The sequence below is a fragment of the Pongo pygmaeus genome, chromosome 10 (genome assembly GCF_028885625.2).
Source record: "Pongo pygmaeus isolate AG05252 chromosome 10, NHGRI_mPonPyg2-v2.0_pri, whole genome shotgun sequence".
In the NCBI taxonomy this organism is placed as follows: domain Eukaryota; kingdom Metazoa; phylum Chordata; class Mammalia; order Primates; family Hominidae; genus Pongo; species Pongo pygmaeus.
In genome coordinates this window covers 111,025,584-111,044,705 of record NC_072383.2, presented here as the reverse complement: position 1 = coordinate 111,044,705, position 19,122 = coordinate 111,025,584, and the positions used below count along the sequence as shown (strand labels likewise).

The following is a 19,122-nucleotide window of genomic DNA, read 5'->3' as shown; positions in this document are numbered from 1 at the left end:
CCTGTTTTATTGTTTCCATGGTTCTAATCAACTCTGAACTGCTGGATTTATTGTTCTCTTCTTCCTCCTCTTCCTCTTCTTTTCTTCTTTTTTGAGACAGGGTCTTACTCTGTTGCCCAGGCTGGAGTGCAGTGGCATAATCTTAGCTGAATCACTGCAACTTCTGCCTTCTGGGCTCAAGCGATCTTCCTGCCTCAGCCTCCTGAGTAGCTGGGACTGTGGGTGTGCACCACCACGCCTGGCTAATTTTTGTATTTTTGGTAGTGACGGGGTTTTGTCATGTTGCCCAAGAGGGTCTCGAGCTTCTGGGCTCAAAAGATCTGCCAGCCTTGGCCTCCCAAAGTGCTGGGATTACTGGCGTGAGCCACTGTGCCCGGCCATAATATTCCATCTTATGGATATATCATATTTTAGTTAACCAGCCCCATATTGTTGGACATCTAGATTGATAATAGTTTTTCCTTTTGTAAACAATATTGAGCTACACAACCCTGTATGTCCATGCTTGACTACGAGTCTGATTATTTCCTTCAGACAACTTCCTCAAAGTTGAATTGCTGGATCAAAGGGTATGCACCTTAATGTTCTCCTGTTATTATTATTATTATTATTATTATTCTTTTTTTTTTTTTTTTGAGATGGAGTCTTGCTCTGTTGCCCAGGCTGGAGTGCAGTGGCATGATCTCGGCTCACTGCAACCTCCACCTCCTGGGTTCCAGCGATTCTCCTGCCTCAGCCTCCTGAGTATCTGGGACTACAGGTATATGCAACCATTCCTGGCTAATTTGTGTATTTTTTTTAGTAGAGACAGGGTTTCATCATGTTGACCAGGCTGGTCTGGAACTCCTGACCTCAGGTGATCTGCCCACCCTTGGCCTCCCAAAGTGCTGGGATTACAGGAGTCAGCCACTGCACCCGGCCTGTTTTATTATTTTTTAAGTGATACAAATATACAAGTAATAGAGAACAATCTCATCTCAGTAGTTCCAGACCAGCCCCACACTCCCATGGCAACTCACCTTAAACATCTGGTGTGTATTTGCTCATGCATTTTTCTTTATACATATAGTTTTCCTTTCTTGCTTTTATAAAATGGCACTGGTGGGCATATATATATTTTTGGTGGGGAGGGAGGGATGGGGTCTCCCTCTGTCGCCCGGGCTGGAGTGCAGTGGCAAGATAATAGCTCACTGCAGCCTCCACCTCCTGAGTTCAAGAGATCCTCTTGCTTCAGCCTCCCGAGTAGCTGGACTACGGACGCTTGCCACCCTGCCCCGCTAATTTTTATTTTTTGTAGAGATGGGGTCTCCCTATGTTGCCCAGGCTGGCCTCAAACTCCTGGGCTCAAGCAATTCTTCTGCCTTGACCTCCCGAAGTGCTGGGATTACAGGTGTGAGCCACCGCACCCGGCCTAGTGAGCATATTTTTAAGGTGTATGTCAATTAGTGTGGAACCCTGATGGAACGAACATAGCAATAATTAGAATTGCCACTCATGGAGCACATATTAAGTGTCGGGCATTGGGAACCAAGCATTGTTGACAGACGCTTTATTTTCACCAGGTTTTGAGTGCTTACTGGGTACTAGACTTTTCAGTCAATATTAATCACCTACTATGCGATTCTACCAAGTGCTTATGAACAAGTGTGCAGCGCCTATTCTGCGCCAGCCTTTTGCTTGCATCTCATTTAAACGTGAAAACAAGGAGTGATCTCTATGCTCTGCCCAGGGTGGGGGAGCGGGCCCGAGCAAGGGGTGCACACCTGAGTAGGGACAGGATAGGGGACGCGGCGTCCTCTTTCGTGGCGCGCTGCAGAGCCAGGGCTACCCTGAATGGCCAGGGGGAGAAGGGGCCGGCGGAGGTCAGGCCGAGGGCAGGCGGCAGCGAAGGGCGAGGCGCAGGACCAGGCCACCCGGGTGGCCTAGTCCGCGGAGCGGTGGGCGGGGCGGAGGGCGGGGCCTGTATTGTCCGCTCCGCGGGGCATGCCGGGAACCCCGCCCCCAACATGGCGTCTCACTGACAGTTGGCTGCCGAGCGGCAGAGGCGGATCCTGCTCCTGAGGGCGGCGGCGGCGGCGGCGGGGCCGGGGTCTCCCGGGCCGGGGTCGGGGGAATGGCGACTCGGACCGCCTAGGGCGGAGCTGCACGGGCGAGGCAGCAAGCGGGGCGCCGCTGGCGGGCGCGGCGGCCGCTGCCATGGACTGGTGATCGCGGCGGCTCCTGCTCCGTTTCCCCCGGCCGGGCGTCTGCTCCTCAGCGCCAAGCCCTCAGCTGGGGCCATGGGCTCGTCGGCGGCCGCGGCGGCGGCGGCGGCGGCGGCCGCTGACTCGGCGCAGTGGCTCTCGGTGAAGGAGGAGACCATCTTCCTGCACGACGGGCTGATCCGGGTCACCGACCTGGCCGAGCTGCCCAGCGAGATCCTCGGGGCCCCAGAGGCCGCCGACACCGACCTGGAGGTGAGCGAGGCGGCCCCCGGCCCCCGGCCCCCGCCATCGGACTGGCCCACTCGCCCGGCGCCCCCGGGTCGGGCCCCCTCCTCGCCCCAGCCGCGGCCTCGCCTCCCGGGGTCTGCCGGGACAGGTGTGTGTGGGCGCGGAGCTAGCAGGTGGGGGCCGCGGCCGCAGGTCTGCAGACCGCCCGCCCCGCTCTCCCTTCCTCCCTTCTCGGGGCCTGGCGCCCGCAGGGGATTTCATTTGTGGTTTTCTTTTGAGCGTTCCGACACCCGGCATTTTATTAGACTAGCGCCTGGCTCGGCCTTCATGCCTCGGAGGAGCCGCCGCCACCACCCGGGCCCTCCCTCCCCTCCCCTCCCCCACGGGCCCCCTGGACCCACTTCCAGGGCACACCCAGGTTGCTTAGCTTTGGGAACATTTTGATTTTCACGCTGTGCACCCTCCCACCCTTTTCTTCCTTACTTCTGTTTTTTTTGTTTTGTTTTGTTTTGTTTTTTTTCCGGGAGAGGGTAGTGGCAGCTGCGGGTCCGCGATGGGCAATCCAGCAACTTCTCTGTGTTGTGTCTCGGATGGATTGACACGGGGCCTTTGTCAGGGAAGCGGGCGAAGTGGACAGCGAGAGGGATGCTCCAGCGGCCCTCCATGCACTCTCGGGGAAGGGTCACTGGCGCGTTAGGCCGCAGGGCCTTTTTGTGTGCCCGGGGGTCGCCGAGCATCCCGGGTTCAGAGCCGTGGCAGGTGCAACAGCAGATCTCATCAGTTGAGCTGCTTGGCCTTGGAGGCAGAAGGGAACCAAATATGCCTGGTTGGTGGGAACTTTCCATCGACTTCACTTGGGTTCGTGTTTGCCTTGAGGTGGGAATACTGGCAGTGTCGTTTCATGGAGGCCAGCGGATGCTGACACTGCTTCCCCTCCACTTTGTGCGATGACATTTTGATGTGTAGGTAGTATGGGGTGTCATCAAATTTTTACTGCCGTAAGGAGAGCTTTCTGGGGTAGGGCGCAGAGAGGATGGCCTATCTTCTGGCTATAAACGGAATGCGAGGGATCTTTTGTGTTTTGCGGTTTTGCATGCAGTTTGGCTTTACGCACAACGAACATTTATAGAAATGAATTAAAAGCCATTACTGTGTGTTTCTGAAAACGGCAGTGATCGGATCCCATTGGCCGAGACATTTGGACGTGCTTGAGATGCGAATACGTTCCGCTGTATTTTTGTGTCTGGATTTGCGGTTGCTTCAGCACTTCCGTTATGAACTCTTAATTGACTTATTTTACAATCTAGTCACCAAAAACAGGAGGATATGGTTGGTAGGGAATTCCTAACATGGAATCATCGTTTTATTGTGTCTCATTTGGGCCTGTTCTATAAAAAGCAAGGTGTGTCTGAGTGTCTTGTCTGCCTGAAAACTCAAGGGGTATTATGCTATGATAGTGGAATCTTTTGATTTAATTGGCTGTGTTGTGTGTGAAAGGTCGAAAGTGGATGCTCTTTGTTTCTTTCTTTTCTTTTTTTTTTTCCCCGAGACCGAGTCTTGCTCTGTCGCCCAGGCTGGAGTGCAGTGGCGCGATCTCAGCCCACTGCAACCTCTGCCTCCCGGATTCAAGCTTCTCCTGCCTCTGCCTCCCGAGTAGCTGAGATTACAGGCGCGTGCCACCACGCCCGGCTAATTTTTGTATTTTTAGTAGAGACAGGGTTTCACCATGTTGGCCAGGCTGGTCTCGAACTCCTGACCTCAAGTGATCTGCCTGCCTTGGCTTCCCAAAGTGCTGAGATTACAGGCGTGAGCCACTGTGCCGTGCCTATGCTCTTTGTTTCTTAAAGACTAATCCAAGTTCACAGAACCAAAATTTATACATATATGTCATTTATGTAATTTATTTTTAGGATTAGAAAGAGTAGGATTAGTTAAAATATCTGTGCTGTTGGTTTTCCTAAAATGTTTATAAATGTTTTGCATGAATTTGTCAGCTATTTCCACAGAAGAATGGTTTTCAAAGGAAAGAACCTCTCTGGCCTGCTAGATTTTTTTTTTTTAATTGCTTTTTAAATTTATGGTCTGATTTCTCAGCAACTAGTATGTGTATGGGTGATAAACATTTATGACTGGTAGTAGTGAATAACTTGTTTCATTCTTTCCATGTTATACAGGCTCCATGGTATCAGGAGAAATAGATAGCTAAGAATGTCTTTGTGGCTATTAGATTTGTGTTTGTGTGGGTGTATTCATATATATATATATATAATCTTTTTTTTGTTTTGTTTTTTATTTTGAGACAGGGTCTCTCTCTGTTGCCCAGGCTAGAGTGCAGTGGCTCCATCTCAGCTCACTGCAACCTCCACCTCCCGGGTTGAGGCGATTTTCCTGCCTCAGCCTCCCAAGTAGCTGGGATTACAGGCATGCACCACCATGCCAGGCTAATTTTTGTATTTTTAGTAGAGACAAGGTTTTGCCATGTTGGCCAGGCAAGTCTCGAACTCCTGACCTCAGGTGATCCGCCTGCCTCGGCCTCCCAAAGTGCTGGGATTACAGGCAAGAGCCACCATGCCCAGTACATATTTAATTACTTAATAATATTGATTAAATGTATCCTACATGTCAGGCATTATTTTATTAAATTCTCAAAAGAGCCTAACAATTGGAAATATTGCACTCATTGTACAGATGAAGGAAGTGCAGAGTAGGTATTCGACTTGCTCAAGAGCACATAAAGAGCTTGCACGTTAACCTAGTTCTGTTCACCGCACATCTGCTCCTCATCATAATATTTTATTGCCTCCATGCATGTATAGTATTTGTATTTGCAATTATTTTAAATTTCATAACTGGCTACAGAAGGAAGAATCTCTATTTTCTTTTAGTAACTGTTTCTTTTTCATATTTGAAGAAGATTCGTGGTTTATTAATTTTTTTTTTTTTTTGAGACGGAGTCTCGTTCTGTCGCCCAGGCTGGAGTGCAGTGGCACAATCTCAGCTCACTGCAAGCTCCGCCTCCTAGGTTCACGCCATTCTCCTGCCTTAGCCTCCCCAGCAGCTGGGACTACAGGCGCATGCCGCCACGCCCAGCTAATTTTTGTATTTTTAGTAGAGACGGGGTTTCACCGTGTTAGCCAGGATGGTCTCGATCTGACCTTTTGATCCGCCTGCCTCGGCCTCCCAAAGTGCTGGGATTACAGGCGTGAGCCACCGCGCCCGGCCGGTTTATTAATTTTTTAAAAGCTATCTTTCGAAATACCACCACACCTATGAAATACAGTGTTTCAAGCCTCTCCTTCCAGTGGACATCTGGGTGAATAATGGCCATTTTCCACAGAGTTTTATAATATATAGAATCCTTCAGTTAACACTTTTGGATTATGAGGGACGGGACTCAAGTTGACTAATTTATGACTGGCAACGTTACTGCAGAAGAGTGCAATAGAGAGTCTTAGAATTTTACGCCGGGCGCAGTGGCTCACGCCTGTAATCCCAGCAATTTGGGAAGCCAAGACGGGTGGATCACGAGGTCAGGAGATTGAGACCATCCTGGCTAACACAGTGAAACCCCGTCTCTACTAAAAAAAAATACAAAAAGTTAGCCGGGCGTGGTAGCGGGCGCCTGTAGTCCCAGCTACTGGGGAGGCTGAGGCAGGAGAATGGCGTGAACCTGGGAGGCGGAGCTTGCAGTGAGCTGAGATCGCGTCACTGCACTCCAGCCTGGGCAACAGAGCGAGACTCCGTCAAAAAAAAAAAAGAGTCTTAGAATTTTAGAGCAGAAGAGACTTTAGAGATAATAATGTCCCTCATTTTAGAAAGAAGTTCTTTGAGATCAGGAGATCTCAGAGATCAGAAGATGAGGTTATGACTTAGTAACTATAGCATAGCTAGTTGTGGCAGGGCAATGACTAGACCCTAGCTTTTCTACCTTTGGATTCCAGTGTTCTGTTCACCCTGTAAGCGCTGCTCAAAGTCAATCTAAAGAAAGAATCCCTCCTAAGAAGTAGATCAACATGAACTTAGTATTTTAATTTAAGCAGATCCAGAGTATTTGAATTAAAATTTTTCTTCCCAGTAAATTCTTTTTCTTTCTTTCTTTTTTGAGACCGAGTTTTATTCTTGTCACCCAGGCTAGAGTGCAGTGATGCAATCTCGGCTCACTGCAACCTCCACCTCACGGGTTCAAGCAATTCTTCTACCTCAGCCTTCCAATTAGCTGGGATTACAGGCATGTGCCACCATGCCCAGCTAATTTTGTATTTTTAGTAGAGACTGGGTTTCACCATGTTGGCCAGGCTGGTCTCGAACTCCTGACCTCAAATGATCTGCCTTCCTTAGCCTCCCAAAGTGCCGAGATTATAGGCATGAGCTACCACACCCGGCCTCTTCCCAGTAAATTTCTAAACAGATTTTTTTTTAAGCAATAAATAATGTTTAATCAACTAATTCATTCAACCAGTATTGGTGGAATTTAGAGTGAGCTGGGCCCACCGTCCTGGATGTTGGGGATATAGCAGTGGATAAAATAAAATCCTTGTCCTCAAAAAGCTTATAATTTAGTGGGATGATATAGACAATGACAAATATGTAACATGACATAGAGGCAAATGATAAGTGCTAAAGTGAAAAGTATAGCTCAGTAAAGAGATGGAGAGCATTGGAAAGAGGGCTCTTTTTTTGTTTTAATTTTTTTTTTTTTTTATTAGAGATGGGGCCTTGCTGTATTGTCCAGGCTGGTCTTGAATTCCTCCTGGCCTCAAGTGATCTTCCCACCTGAGCCTCCCAGAGTGCTCAGCATGAGTCACTGCACTCAGCCAACTGTCCTATTTTATTTTATTTTTAATTATTTATTTTTGAGACAGAGATTCTCGCTCTGTTTCCCAGGCCGGAATGCAGTAATGCCATCTCTGCTCGCTGCAACCTCCACCTCCCGAGTTGAGGCGATTCCCCAGCCTCAGCCCCCTGAGGAGCTGAGATTACAGGCACGCACCACCACGCCTCGCTAATTTTTGTATTTTTAGTAGAGACGAGTTTTACCATGTTGGTCAGGCTGGTCTTGAACTCCGGACCTCAGGTGATCCGCCCACCTCCGCCTCCCAAAGAGTTGGGATTACAGGTGTCAGCCTCCACACCCAGCCTGTCCTGTTTTGTATAGGGTGGACACGAAAGGAAAGCCCAGGATGGCTTTTGAGCAGAGACCTGAAGGGAGGGAGGGAGTATACCATATGGCTACCCGGGAAAGAACATCCCATACAGAGACGACAACAAGAGCCAAGTCCTTGAGAGGGAAGCGTCCTCAGCATATTTGGAGCTCTGAGCCCAGTAAGCTAAAGGGGAGAGGAGAGATGGGTAGCAGGGGATACAGATCAAGTAGATCCTTGTAGGTGAGGGCTTTGGATTTTACTATGAGTGAATTAAGAATGCAGAGTGTGGCCGGGTGTGGTGGCTCACGCCCGTAATCCCAGCACTTTGGGAGGCCAAGGCAGGCAGATCACGAGGTCAGGAGATCGAGACCATCCTGGCTAACACGGTGAAACCCTGTCTCTACTAAAAATACAAAAAATTAGCCGGGCATGGTGGCGGGCGCCTGTAGTCCCAGCTGCTCAGGAGGCTGAGGCAGGAGAATTGCGTGAACCCAGGAGACGGAGCTTGCAGTGAGCCGAGATCACGCCACTGCACTCCAGCCTGAGCCACAGAGTGAGACTCCGTCTCAAAAACAAAACAAAACAAAAAAAAAGAATGCAGAGTGAGGCTTTTTGTTGTTCTTTAAAATAGCCATTTGTTAGAACATGTGGAAAAAGGCAAAGAGAAAAAAAAGAAGAAAATAGCCATTTGTATTTATTTTAATTTTATGTTGCTGGTGGAAAGCAAAAGGCATATAGGAATTTTTATTATTATTATTTTTTAGACAGGAGTCCTGCTCTGTTGCCCAGCCTAAGGTGCGGTGGCTCTATCTCAGTTCACTGCAACCTCTGCCTCTCAGGTTCAAGGGATTCTCCTGCCTCAGCCTGCCAAGTAGCTGGGATTACAGGCGACCCTCACCCCAGCTAATTTTTTTTTTTTGTATTTTTTGTAGAGATGGGGTTTCACCATATTGGCCAGGGTGGTCTTGAACTGCTGACCTCAAGTGATCCAACCGCCTCTACCTCTCAAATTTTTGGGATTACAGACGTGAGCCACCATGACCGGCTTAGGAAATTTTTTTAAAATGTTGAAATAAGTATACATTGAATAGAAATAAAAAAGCAATAACTCAAAAATAACATCTCAAATGTTATTGCATTTTGCATTGCATTTCATAGAACATTATTCTTTTTAAGATAAAGGGAATTTAAGAGGGGGAAAAAAAGGAATAGTTTACTTGTGGGAATTCCAAAAGCGTTCTGCTTCCTATTCCATTTTTCTTTACAAACCGCAGTTGGGAACAAGCAGGCATCGTATATAAGAGTGTTGACAGAGAAGCTGATTGACTTACCCAAGGTGGCTAAGGTATTTCTTACTCCACAGTTGAAGTTCATTTTATATTTAAGCATTTTGGTTAGTGCTTCTCATATTTCACTGTGTTTGCTTGTAAGTACTCCCTCTCCACCCCGCCCCACACCATACAAAGACTTGAACGTGAATGTTCAAGTCAGCTTTATTTGTGATTGCCCAAAGCTGGAAACAATCCAAATGTCCGTCAGCAGGTGAATGGATAAATAAATGTGGTACATCCATACAATGGAGTATTACTCAGCAACAAAAACGAATGAACCGTTGGTACTCACAACATGGATTTATGCAGAGTGGAAGAAACCAGACAAACAGGAGTACATACTGTAAGACGCCATTTCTATGAAATTCTAGAAATGCAGACTAATCTGTAGTGGTTGCCTGAGGATAGAGGCAGGCAGGAAAGGATGAGAGGGACGGAATATAAAGGAGCATGAAGAAACTTTTGGGGCAATGGCTCTTTCCCTATTTTGATTGTGGTGATGGTTTCACATTTGTATATGTATGTCAAAACTCTAAATCACACACTTTAAATATGTGCAGTTTACTGTATGCCAATTATATGTTAATTAACAAATGGAACCTAATAGATGCAAAGGGTTTTTGTTTATTATTTTGTTTTGCCAAATAAGAAAAGGGGCATTTGGGTTTGAAGTTGATCAGCTGAAATCGTCAAGGCTTTAAATACTTATCATACACTCAAGTGAAATCTTTGAGATGGTATTTAGGTTTATGTTGGTCTATTCTCCTAGGAGGACACTGCTAGCCTATATATCCTTTGGGCAAAATCCTTTGGAAAGTGTTTATGTACTTTTATAGAATTCTAGATTTGGATGAGTTAATGAATAAGTGAATAAACTACCCTTGTTCACCAGTAGTGTTGATTACCATGCAATTAATGAGCACTGTAATAGGAGTCACTGAATCTTGATGCAGTATTCTGTGAGCTTGGGCAAAAGGCCCAACAGGCTTTCAGGCTAGTCTGGCTCAAGCTGTAAAATGAGAATGAAGTATTTGAGGGCTGTGGGAGACAGTATCGCCTTGAAGTTAAAGTCAGGTTTAAAGAGTCAAACTGAGATTGAAATTCCAGCTCTGCTCCTTGCTTGCTGTGTGACCTTGGGCAAATTCCATACCTTTTTTTAAACATATTTTTCTAGAGACAGGTTCTCACTCTGTCACTGGCTGGAGAGCAGTGGTGTGATCATAGTTCACTGCAGCCTCACACTCCTGTGCTTTAAGTGGTCTTCCCACCTTAGCCTCCTGAGTAGCTAGGACTGCAGGTGTGCTACTAATTTTTTAATGTTTTATAGAGATGGAGTCATGCTGTGTTGCTCAGGCTGGTTGTGAACTCCTGGCCTCAAGCAATCCTCCTGTCTCAGTCTCCCAAAGTGCTGGGATTACAGGTGTGAGCCACTGCACCTGGCCAAATTCCATACCTTCAGAAATCACTAGTTACTTTTTTTTTTTTTTTGAGACAGAGTCTCGTTCTGTCACCCAGGCTAGAGTGCAATAGCACGATCGCATCTCACTGCAACCTTCGCCTCCCAGGTTCAAGTGGTTCTCCTGCCTCAGCCTCCCGAGTAGTTGAGATTACAGGCGTGCATCACCATGCCTGGCTAATTTTATATTTTTAGCAGACACAGGGTTTCACAGTGTTGGCCAGGCTGGTCTGGAACTCCTGACCTCTGGTGATCTGCCCGCTCTGCCTCCCAAAGTGCTGGGATTATATGTGTGAGCCACCGCACCCAGCCCCTAGTTTACCTTCTGGTGCATCTTCTTAGTCATCATTGTCACTATCTCTACCACTCCCACGACAACAGCGCCAGCATATTGAGTGGCACGTTCTGTGCTAAGTACTTCACATCCATTATTTTATTTAATCCTCACAAAAAACATGAGGTTCGTACTGGATTATCTTTATTTTTATTATTTTTGTTATGTTTTGTTTGTTTTGAAATGGAGTCTTACTTTGTCGCCCAGGCTGGAGTGCAGTGGCGTGATCTCGGCTCACTGCAACCTCCGCCTCCTGGGTTCAAGTGATTCTTCTGCCTCAGCCTCCCGAGTAACTCCCGTGCCACCACACCTGGCTATTTTTTATATTTTTAGTAGAGAGAGATGGGGTTTAACCATGTTGGCCAGGCTAACTCCTGATCTCAAGTGATCCACCCTCCTTGGCCTCCCAAGTGTTGGGATTTCAGGCATGAGCCACTGTGCCTGGCCAAGGATTATCTTTATTTTATAAATGAGGAAACTGGCACAGACAAAAGTTAAGTAACTTGACAAAGGCAAGATAGTTAGTGGCAAAGCTAAGGCTGAACTAGATCTGTCTGATTCCAGCCCTGAGTTCATATTCTTGAACTATTATGTTACACTATCATCATCTAAAAGAGTGGGATAATGATAGGGCTAATGTCAGAATTAAAAAGATGGAGGTGGCCAGATATGGTGTCTCATGCCTATAATCTCAGCACTATGGGAGGGCAAGGAGTGGATTGGCGTTCAGGACCAGCCTGGACAACATGGCAAAACTGTGTCCCTACAAACAAATACAATAAAATTAGCTGGGTGTGGTGGCATGCACTTGTAGTCCCAGCTACTCAGGAGGCTGAGGCTGAAAAATCACTTGAGCCTAGGAGGCAAAGGTTGTAGTAGGCCAAGACTGTGTCACTGTACTCCAGCCTGGGTGACAGAGCCAGACCCTGTCTCAAAAAAAACAAACAAAAATAATAATAATAATAAGATGGATATGGGCTGAGTGTGGTGGCTTATGCCTGTAATTCCAGCACTTGAGAGGCCAAAGCAGGAGAATTGCTTGAGGCCAGGAGTTCAAGACCAGCCTGGGCAACATAGCAAGATCCCATCTCTACAAAACATTTTAAAATTAGCTGGACATGGGCCAGGTGCAATGGCTCATGCCTGTAATCCCAGCACTTTGGGAGGCGGAGGCGGGCGGATCACGAGGTCAGGAGATCGAGACCATCCTCGCTAACACGGTGAAACCCCGTCTCTACTAAAAAAATACAAAAAATTAGCTGGGTGTGGTGGCGGGCGCCTGTAGTCCCAGCTACTCGGGAGGCTGAGGCAGGAGAACGGCGTGAACCCAGGAGGCGGAGCTTGCAGTGAGCCGAGATTGCGCCGCTGCACTCCAGCCTGGGCGACAGAGCGAGACTCCATCTCAAAAAAAAAAAAAAAAAAAAATTAGCTGGGCATGGTTGGCTACTTGGGAGGCTGAGGTGGGAGGATCACTTGAGTCCAGGAGCTGGAAGAGGCGGTAAGCTATGATTGTGCCACTGTACTCCAGCCTGCATGACAGAGTGATTCCCTGATACCGAAATATTAAAAAAAAAAAAAAAAAAAAAGATGTGATTATGTTTAAAGTGTATTGACTCTCTTTATAAGGTGCTATGTTGCTTGGAAGTTATTTTATGCATATTCAGCCAGCTGCCTATTGTATTTGAAAGCAAAACTATTCCATCAACATAATTTTTTCTATAGTAGTGGAATCGTTTTTTGTTTGTTTGGTTGGTTGGTGATCCCTGTGGAATTTTCTTTTTTTTTTTTTGAGACAGAGTTTCTCTCTTGTTGCCCAGTCTGGAGTACAATGGCGCGATCTCGGCTTACCGCAACCTCTACCTCCCGGGTTTAAGCGATTCTCCTGCCTCAGCCTTCCGAGTAGCTGGGATTACAGGCGCCCGCCTCCACGCCCAGCTCAGGTTTCTCCATGTTGGTCAGGCTGGTCTCGAACTCCTGACCTCAGGTGACTCGCTTGCCTTGGCCTCCCAAAGTGCTGGGATTACAGGTGTGAGCCACTGCACCTGGCTGGAATTTTCTTTCCTTTTTTTTTCTTTTTGAGATGGAGTTTCTCTTTTGTTGCCCAGGCTGGAGTGCAATGGCGCGATCTCGGCTCACTAAAACCTCCGCCTCTTGGGTTCAAGCTATTCTTCTGCCTCGGCCTCCCAAGTAGCTGAGATTACAGGCATGTGCCACCATGCCCAGCTAACTTTGTATTTTTAGAAGAGACGGGTTTCACTATGTTGGTCAGGCTGCTCTTGAACGCCTGACCTCAGGTGCTCCACCCACCTCGGCCTTCCAGAGTGCTGGGATTACAGGCATGAGCCACCGCGCCTGGCTGGAATTTTCTTCTTTCCCAATTTGTTTGCAATATGGCTAGGCAAATGAGATAATAGATAGTCTCTGTTTCAGTTTTTCTCCAATTGTATACCTAAGGTCTTGCTAAATAAATCAGCTTTGATTATTATCTGTTTTCTTGGTTTCCATCTTTACTGTCATAAAATACCACCTGTTGGCTTGAGATGTTGGATGGGTGGTCATGCATCTCTTCTTTCCTAGGTCTGAAGGTAAGTGTGGTGATAATTATGAAAGGACTGTCAATTGCCAAAAGTGCCCTATGCTTTCTCCTCCCCACCTTTCCCTGTTGTTTTACAACAGTGGTTGTGGGGTGAACACAAGGAGTGTAGTCTGCTTTACAAGATGTTTAGTCAATAGTTGTAGACAAATGTAAATAACAGCAGGTGATCAACTATGGGACAAATGCATAGGAGAGAAACTGCAGAAATTGTGTAACTTTTATTTTGATCCTGCATTTTAAGCACAGCTTAGGTATCTATTAATTAAAAAAAAAACAAAACTATGAGTAGTACATGAATACATTCTTGACAAAACGGAAATAACAGGTAAAACTGAAGTCCCTTTTAAGCACCATCTCTAATTTGGATCTCTGTGTCTTTCTTGCCCTGGCTAAATTAGTGACAATTTTTTCGTGTATATTCTTCAAGACCATTTTAAAATTTTGGTGTGTATATAACACATTCTATTTTTTTCTTTTTTACATAAAGATGTCATACTAGACATATCTTTCTGTAACTTGCTTTTTTTTTAAACTCAAGGGTATGTTTTGATCATTCTATGTCTCCATATATATATCTACCACATTATTTTTAAGTGCTGCACAAGACTCTAGAAATGCCACAGTTTTATTTAGACATTCCCTATTGATGAGTATCTTAGTTTCCTGTTGCCATGTTAACAGATTATCACAAATTTCATGGCTTAAGGCAACACGGATTTATTCTCTTACATTTTTGGAAGTTAAAAGTTTGAAATGAGTCTCACTGGGCTAAAAGTCAAGCATTGGTAGGTCTGGTTCCTTCTGCAGGCTCTAGGGGAGAATCTGTTCCCATGCCTTTTCCACAGCTTCTTGTGACCACTTGTATTTCTTGGCTTGTTGCTGTTTCCTCCATCTTCAGAGTATGTTACTGCAGTCTCTCATCTGTCATCACATCGCGTTCTCCTCTGACCCACTCTTCCCGCATCCCTTTTATAAGCACCCTTGTGAGTACATTTAGGGCCCACCCAGATAATACAGGATAATCCCTCCATCTCAAGATCTTTAACGTAATCACATCTGCAAAGTCCCTTTTGCCATCTAAGGTCACATTTACAGGTTCCAAGGATTAGTGGGTGGACATTTTGGTGGGCGCCATTATTCAGTTGAGCACGATGGGTATTTTGGTGGTTTTCAGTTTTTCACTCTTAAAAACAGTCCTACAGTACAGATTCTTGCATGCCTGCTTATGCACACCTGAGATTATTTCGCTAGGGTAAGTGGAATTCCTGGGTCATTGGTGACAAGTTAATTTTAATAGATATTACCAAATTGTCCTCCTGTGTGATTGCCAATTTATAGTCCTGGTATTAGTGTTTGATAGGACCTCGTTTCCACACACCCTCTCAGAGGCCATTTTAGAACTCATAGGTTTGCTTAATTTGGCTGGGTGAGGTGGCTCACACTGTAATCCTGGCATTTTGGAAGGCTGAGGCAGGCGGATCAGTTGAGGTCAGGAGTTCGAGTCCAGCCTGGCCAACATGGGAAAACCCCATCTCTACAAAAAATATTTTAAAAATTAGCTGGGCGTGGTGGTGGGCGCCTGTAATCCCAGCTACTTGGGAGGCTGAGGCAGGAGAATTGTTTGCACCTGAGAGGCGGAGGTTGCAGTGAGCCGAGATCACACCACTGCACTTCAGCCTCAAAAAAAAAAAAAAAAAAAAAAGAAATCCTAGGTTTGCTTAATAAGGCAATAACTTTCGCTCCAAAAGATGCATCCAATGGATGTAATTGGGTACCTAGAAATGCACGCTGAACCCTGGTCAGCCAAAGAAGCCAGAGTTTTCTGTCAGAGCACCTCTCTTGTGGCTTGATAGCCTTCTTGTCCCGGCATAGGCTCATTTTGGTCAGTAATCCGGTTAATACAGACCATGTCCATATATAGGCAGGAGAGAAACGATGACTCCTTACTCCGTGATGGTTTGTGGATAGTGCCAGAGACCAGAAGGGCGAGGGAGCTGCACACACCAGGAAGAGAAGCATTGGCTCCCAAAGTGTGCTCAGAATGCACAGCAGTTGTGAGGGAGACTATTTGGACTTAGAGCCCCTGAAAATTTTCTCTCTTACATGCTAATAACATGAGTGATTACACATTTTCTTACCTATATGAAAAATACCTATATTAAGTGGATTGTATTTTTATGCTATGTAAAACCTTTTTGATTATAAGTAAATAATACAGGGATGTTGTTGAAAATAGAGAAAACATCTAAAAGTATAAGAGAGACAATAAATACCCTGAGATTACACCATTCCACCAGAACGAAATTAATTTTTTATTATTTGCTTCTTCAGCTCATATTTTTATATAGATAAAATTGAGATTATATGCTATTTGCAATTTTGGATCCTGTGATCACTTACTGGGAACATTTTGAATAAGATTTAAAGATATAATTTTTAATGTCTGCATAGTAATTTATGGATATACTATAATTGTCTTCTGCTGTTTCTTTAAATCTGCTATTTTAAAGATAATCTACTATTTAAAGATAATATCAATTTATAGGAAGCGAAATAATTTTCAGTATTTAAAGTGTTATCTGTTTGATAGAGTTTGGTAAATTATAAATTTGTAGTGATTTTTAAAGTGTTTCTGTGACTTATTACTGTTAATACTTTATAATTTCAAGGGATTTTAATAGTGCTGGATGAATCCTCTCCCAATAATATTGAATATTTGCATGGAGCTTGTAGTTTAGAAAGTGCTATTAAGCACATTTGGTGAATAATTAATGTTCCATGATGGGACACTTTGGAGTGGACACATTTGGATCCCTAGCGCTTTTACTAAAACCTGCAGTTGGCTGAATTACTAGGTCAGAGCACAGTGTGTAGCAATTTTAGATTAACAAAAAGATGCGTAATTTGCAAAGTATTTTATGCAAATTGTAGGTTTAATAATGCTAATAACTGCAGATTCGTCATTCAACTAGTGGTTTTATACTAACAAAATATTAACATTCAGTTTGTATTTGTAATGGATCTTTTCAGCGTTTACTATATTTGCTTTGTGCTCTGTAGTTTGGGTTATGATTTCAACTGTGTAAAGTCTAATACAATAGATGTAGCTATTTATGGGGCAGAGTAGAAAATCTGGACCTTCTGTCTCTGTGACGTGTTTGCCTTTTTTTTTTTTTTTTGAGATGGAGTCTCGCTCTTTTGCCCAGGCTGGAGTGCAATGGCAAGATCTTGGCTCACTGCAACCTTTGCCTCCCGGGTTCAAGCGATTCTCCTGCCTCAGCCTCCCAAGTAGCTGGGATTACAGGTGCACGCCACCACGCCTGGCTAAATTTTCGTATTTTATTAGAGATGGGGTTTCACCATGTTGGCCAGGCTGGTCTCGAACTCCTGACCTCAGATGATCCACCCACCTCCGCCTCCCAAAGTGCTGGAATTACAGGCGTGAGCCACTGGGCCCCACCGGAAGCATTTTTTCAGTTGCATTTATAAATAAACTTTCCTTTCCCTCAGGAGTTCTGAACCTAAATAGGATTCAGAGATGCATGGGATCCATGAATAGAATTCATGGCATCTGTGACCTTGGATGGGAAAAAAATATGTATCTTTATTTTCACACACCTTTAGCTGAAATTCAGCATTTTGTTTTGTTTTCTTTCTTTCTTTCTTTTTTTTTTTTTTTTTTTTTTTGAGACCAAGTCTTACTCTGTCACCCAGGCTGGAGTGCAGTGGCACAATCTCAGCTCACTGCAACCTCCACCTCCCCGGTTCAAGTGATTCTGCCTCAGCCTCCCAAGAAACTGGGATTACAGGTGTGTGCCACCACACCTGGCTAATTTTTGTATTTTTGGTAGAGATGGGGTTTCACCATGTTGGCCAGGCGGGTCTCGTATTCCTGACCTCAAGTAATCTGCTTGCCTCAGCTTCCCAAAGTGCTGGGATTCCATGCGTGAGCCACTGCACCCAGCCAAAATTTAGCATTTTCTCCCTCTGAAGGCAGTCAACAAACCCAAGTAGTATTGGCAGTGTACCCACATGTACGATACAAAAAAAATAGTAACAAGCAATTTTTTCTTTTTCTTTTTTTTTTGTTTTTTTTGAGACAGCGTTTCACTCTTGTTGCCCAGGCTGAAGTGTAATGGCGCAATCTCGGCTCACTGCAACCTCTGCCTCCTGGGTTCAAGCGATTCTCCTGCCTTAGCCTCCAAGTAGCTGGTATTACAGGTGCCCACCACCATGTCTGGCTAATTTTTGTATTTTTAGTAGAGATGGGGTTTTGCCATGTTGGCCAGGCTGGTCTCTAACTCCTGACCTCAGGTGATCTGCCCACCTTGGGCTCCCAAAGTGCTGGGATTACAGGTGCTTTTTTTTTTCTTCTTTTTTTTAAATTTTGAAATAATTAAGAATGTTGGCCAGGTATGCCCAGCAACAAGCAATTTTTTCAAAAAAAGAACAATATGCTTTTTAAGAGACACGGTCTCACTCTGTTGTCCCGGCTGAGTACAGCAGCATAATCATAGCTCACTGCCACCTCAATTTCCTGAGCTCAAGTGATCCCGCCATCTCAGCTTCCCAAGTAGCTGGGACTATAGGCTCACACCACCATGCCTTACTAATTTTTTATTTTTAAAAATTTTTTTTGTAGAGATGGGGTCTCATTAGGTTGCCCAGGCTGGTCTTGAACTCCTGAGCTCAAGTTGTCTACCCACCTTGGCCTCCGAAAGTGCTGGGATTACAGATGTGAGCCACTGTGCTCTGCCAAAATGGAACAATTTTTTTTGGTTCACCAGGTATTTTGGGTTTTTTCCCTCTTGTCTGAGGGAGAATGTTGTTCAGCTGAAAGTATGCGAATAAAATTTAATAAAATTTTGTTAGTATTGGTATCTTATACTGCTAATCATTTTAAACAGGTAACCTCAAACTGTAACTGTTGCCTGTAATCCCAGCACTTTGGGAGGCTGAGGTGGGTGGATCACCTGAGCCCAGGGGTTTGAGACCAGCCTGGGCAACGTGGTGAAACCCAGTCTCTACTAAAAATACAAAAAATTAGCTGGGCGTGGTGGTATACACCCGAGTCTCAGGTACTCGGGAGGCTGAGGTGGGAGGATCACTTGAGTCCAGAAGGCAGAGGTTGCAGTGAATCAGCCGAGATTGCTCCACTGCACTCCAGCCTGGGCAACACAGGGAGACCCTGTCTCAAAAACAAAAAACAAACAAACAAAAAAAAAACAAAGAAGCAGCAGTAACAGTTGCTATCCCAAGAGAAACATTGTTTTTAAAATCTGAAATGCATTTTTGCTTCTGTCCACTTATAGAGTACAATTATATGCCTGCAGTTTCTTTTGTTGTTCAGATTGTTGTTTTACGTTAGTATTGCCAAGGTTCAGGAGTTTTACTTAAATAGCCTCCAGAACTGCACTGTCCAGTTGGTAGCCACCACCCACATGTGGCTATTGAGCACTTGAATGTGGCTGGTCAGAATTGAAATGTGCTGAAAGTATAATACACATCAGATTTGTGAAGGCTACATGCAAAAAAAATTTTAAAAGAACTCAGTGGTAATATTTTATTTTTTATTTACATTTTTAGAGACAGGGTCTCACTCTGTCACTCAGGCCAGAGTACAGTGGCACTATCGTAGCTCACTGTAACCTTGAACTCCTGGGCTCAGCCTCCCCAGCAGCTAGGACTATAGGCATATGCCACCACACCCGGCTAGTAATAATCCATATTGATTAAATGTTGAAATGATGACTTGTATATATAATGGGTTAAGTAAAATCTATTTAAATTAAAAATACTAGAATTAATTTTATCTGTTTATTTTTACCT

General features: G+C 45.0%; 1 protein-coding gene across 7 annotated transcripts in view; it reads left to right on the top strand.

Moving 5' to 3' along the window:
• The first annotated feature begins 1,993 nt into the window (after positions 1-1,993).
• HECTD4 (HECT domain E3 ubiquitin protein ligase 4) overlaps positions 1,994-19,122 on the top strand; it is a 225,839-nt gene continuing 208,710 nt past the window's right edge. For 5 of the 7 annotated variants that reach the window (XM_054442180.2, XM_063647112.1, XM_063647111.1 and 2 more), the window contains exon 1: positions 2,028-2,456. In XM_054442180.2, the coding sequence (XP_054298155.1) occupies positions 2,280-2,456 (177 nt within the window). In that variant the 5' untranslated portion in view covers positions 2,028-2,279. Of the gene's footprint in view, positions 2,457-2,479; positions 2,581-19,122 lie in introns of those variants that run through there. The other 2 variants (XM_054442179.2, XM_063647114.1) reach the window with 2 other exon arrangements.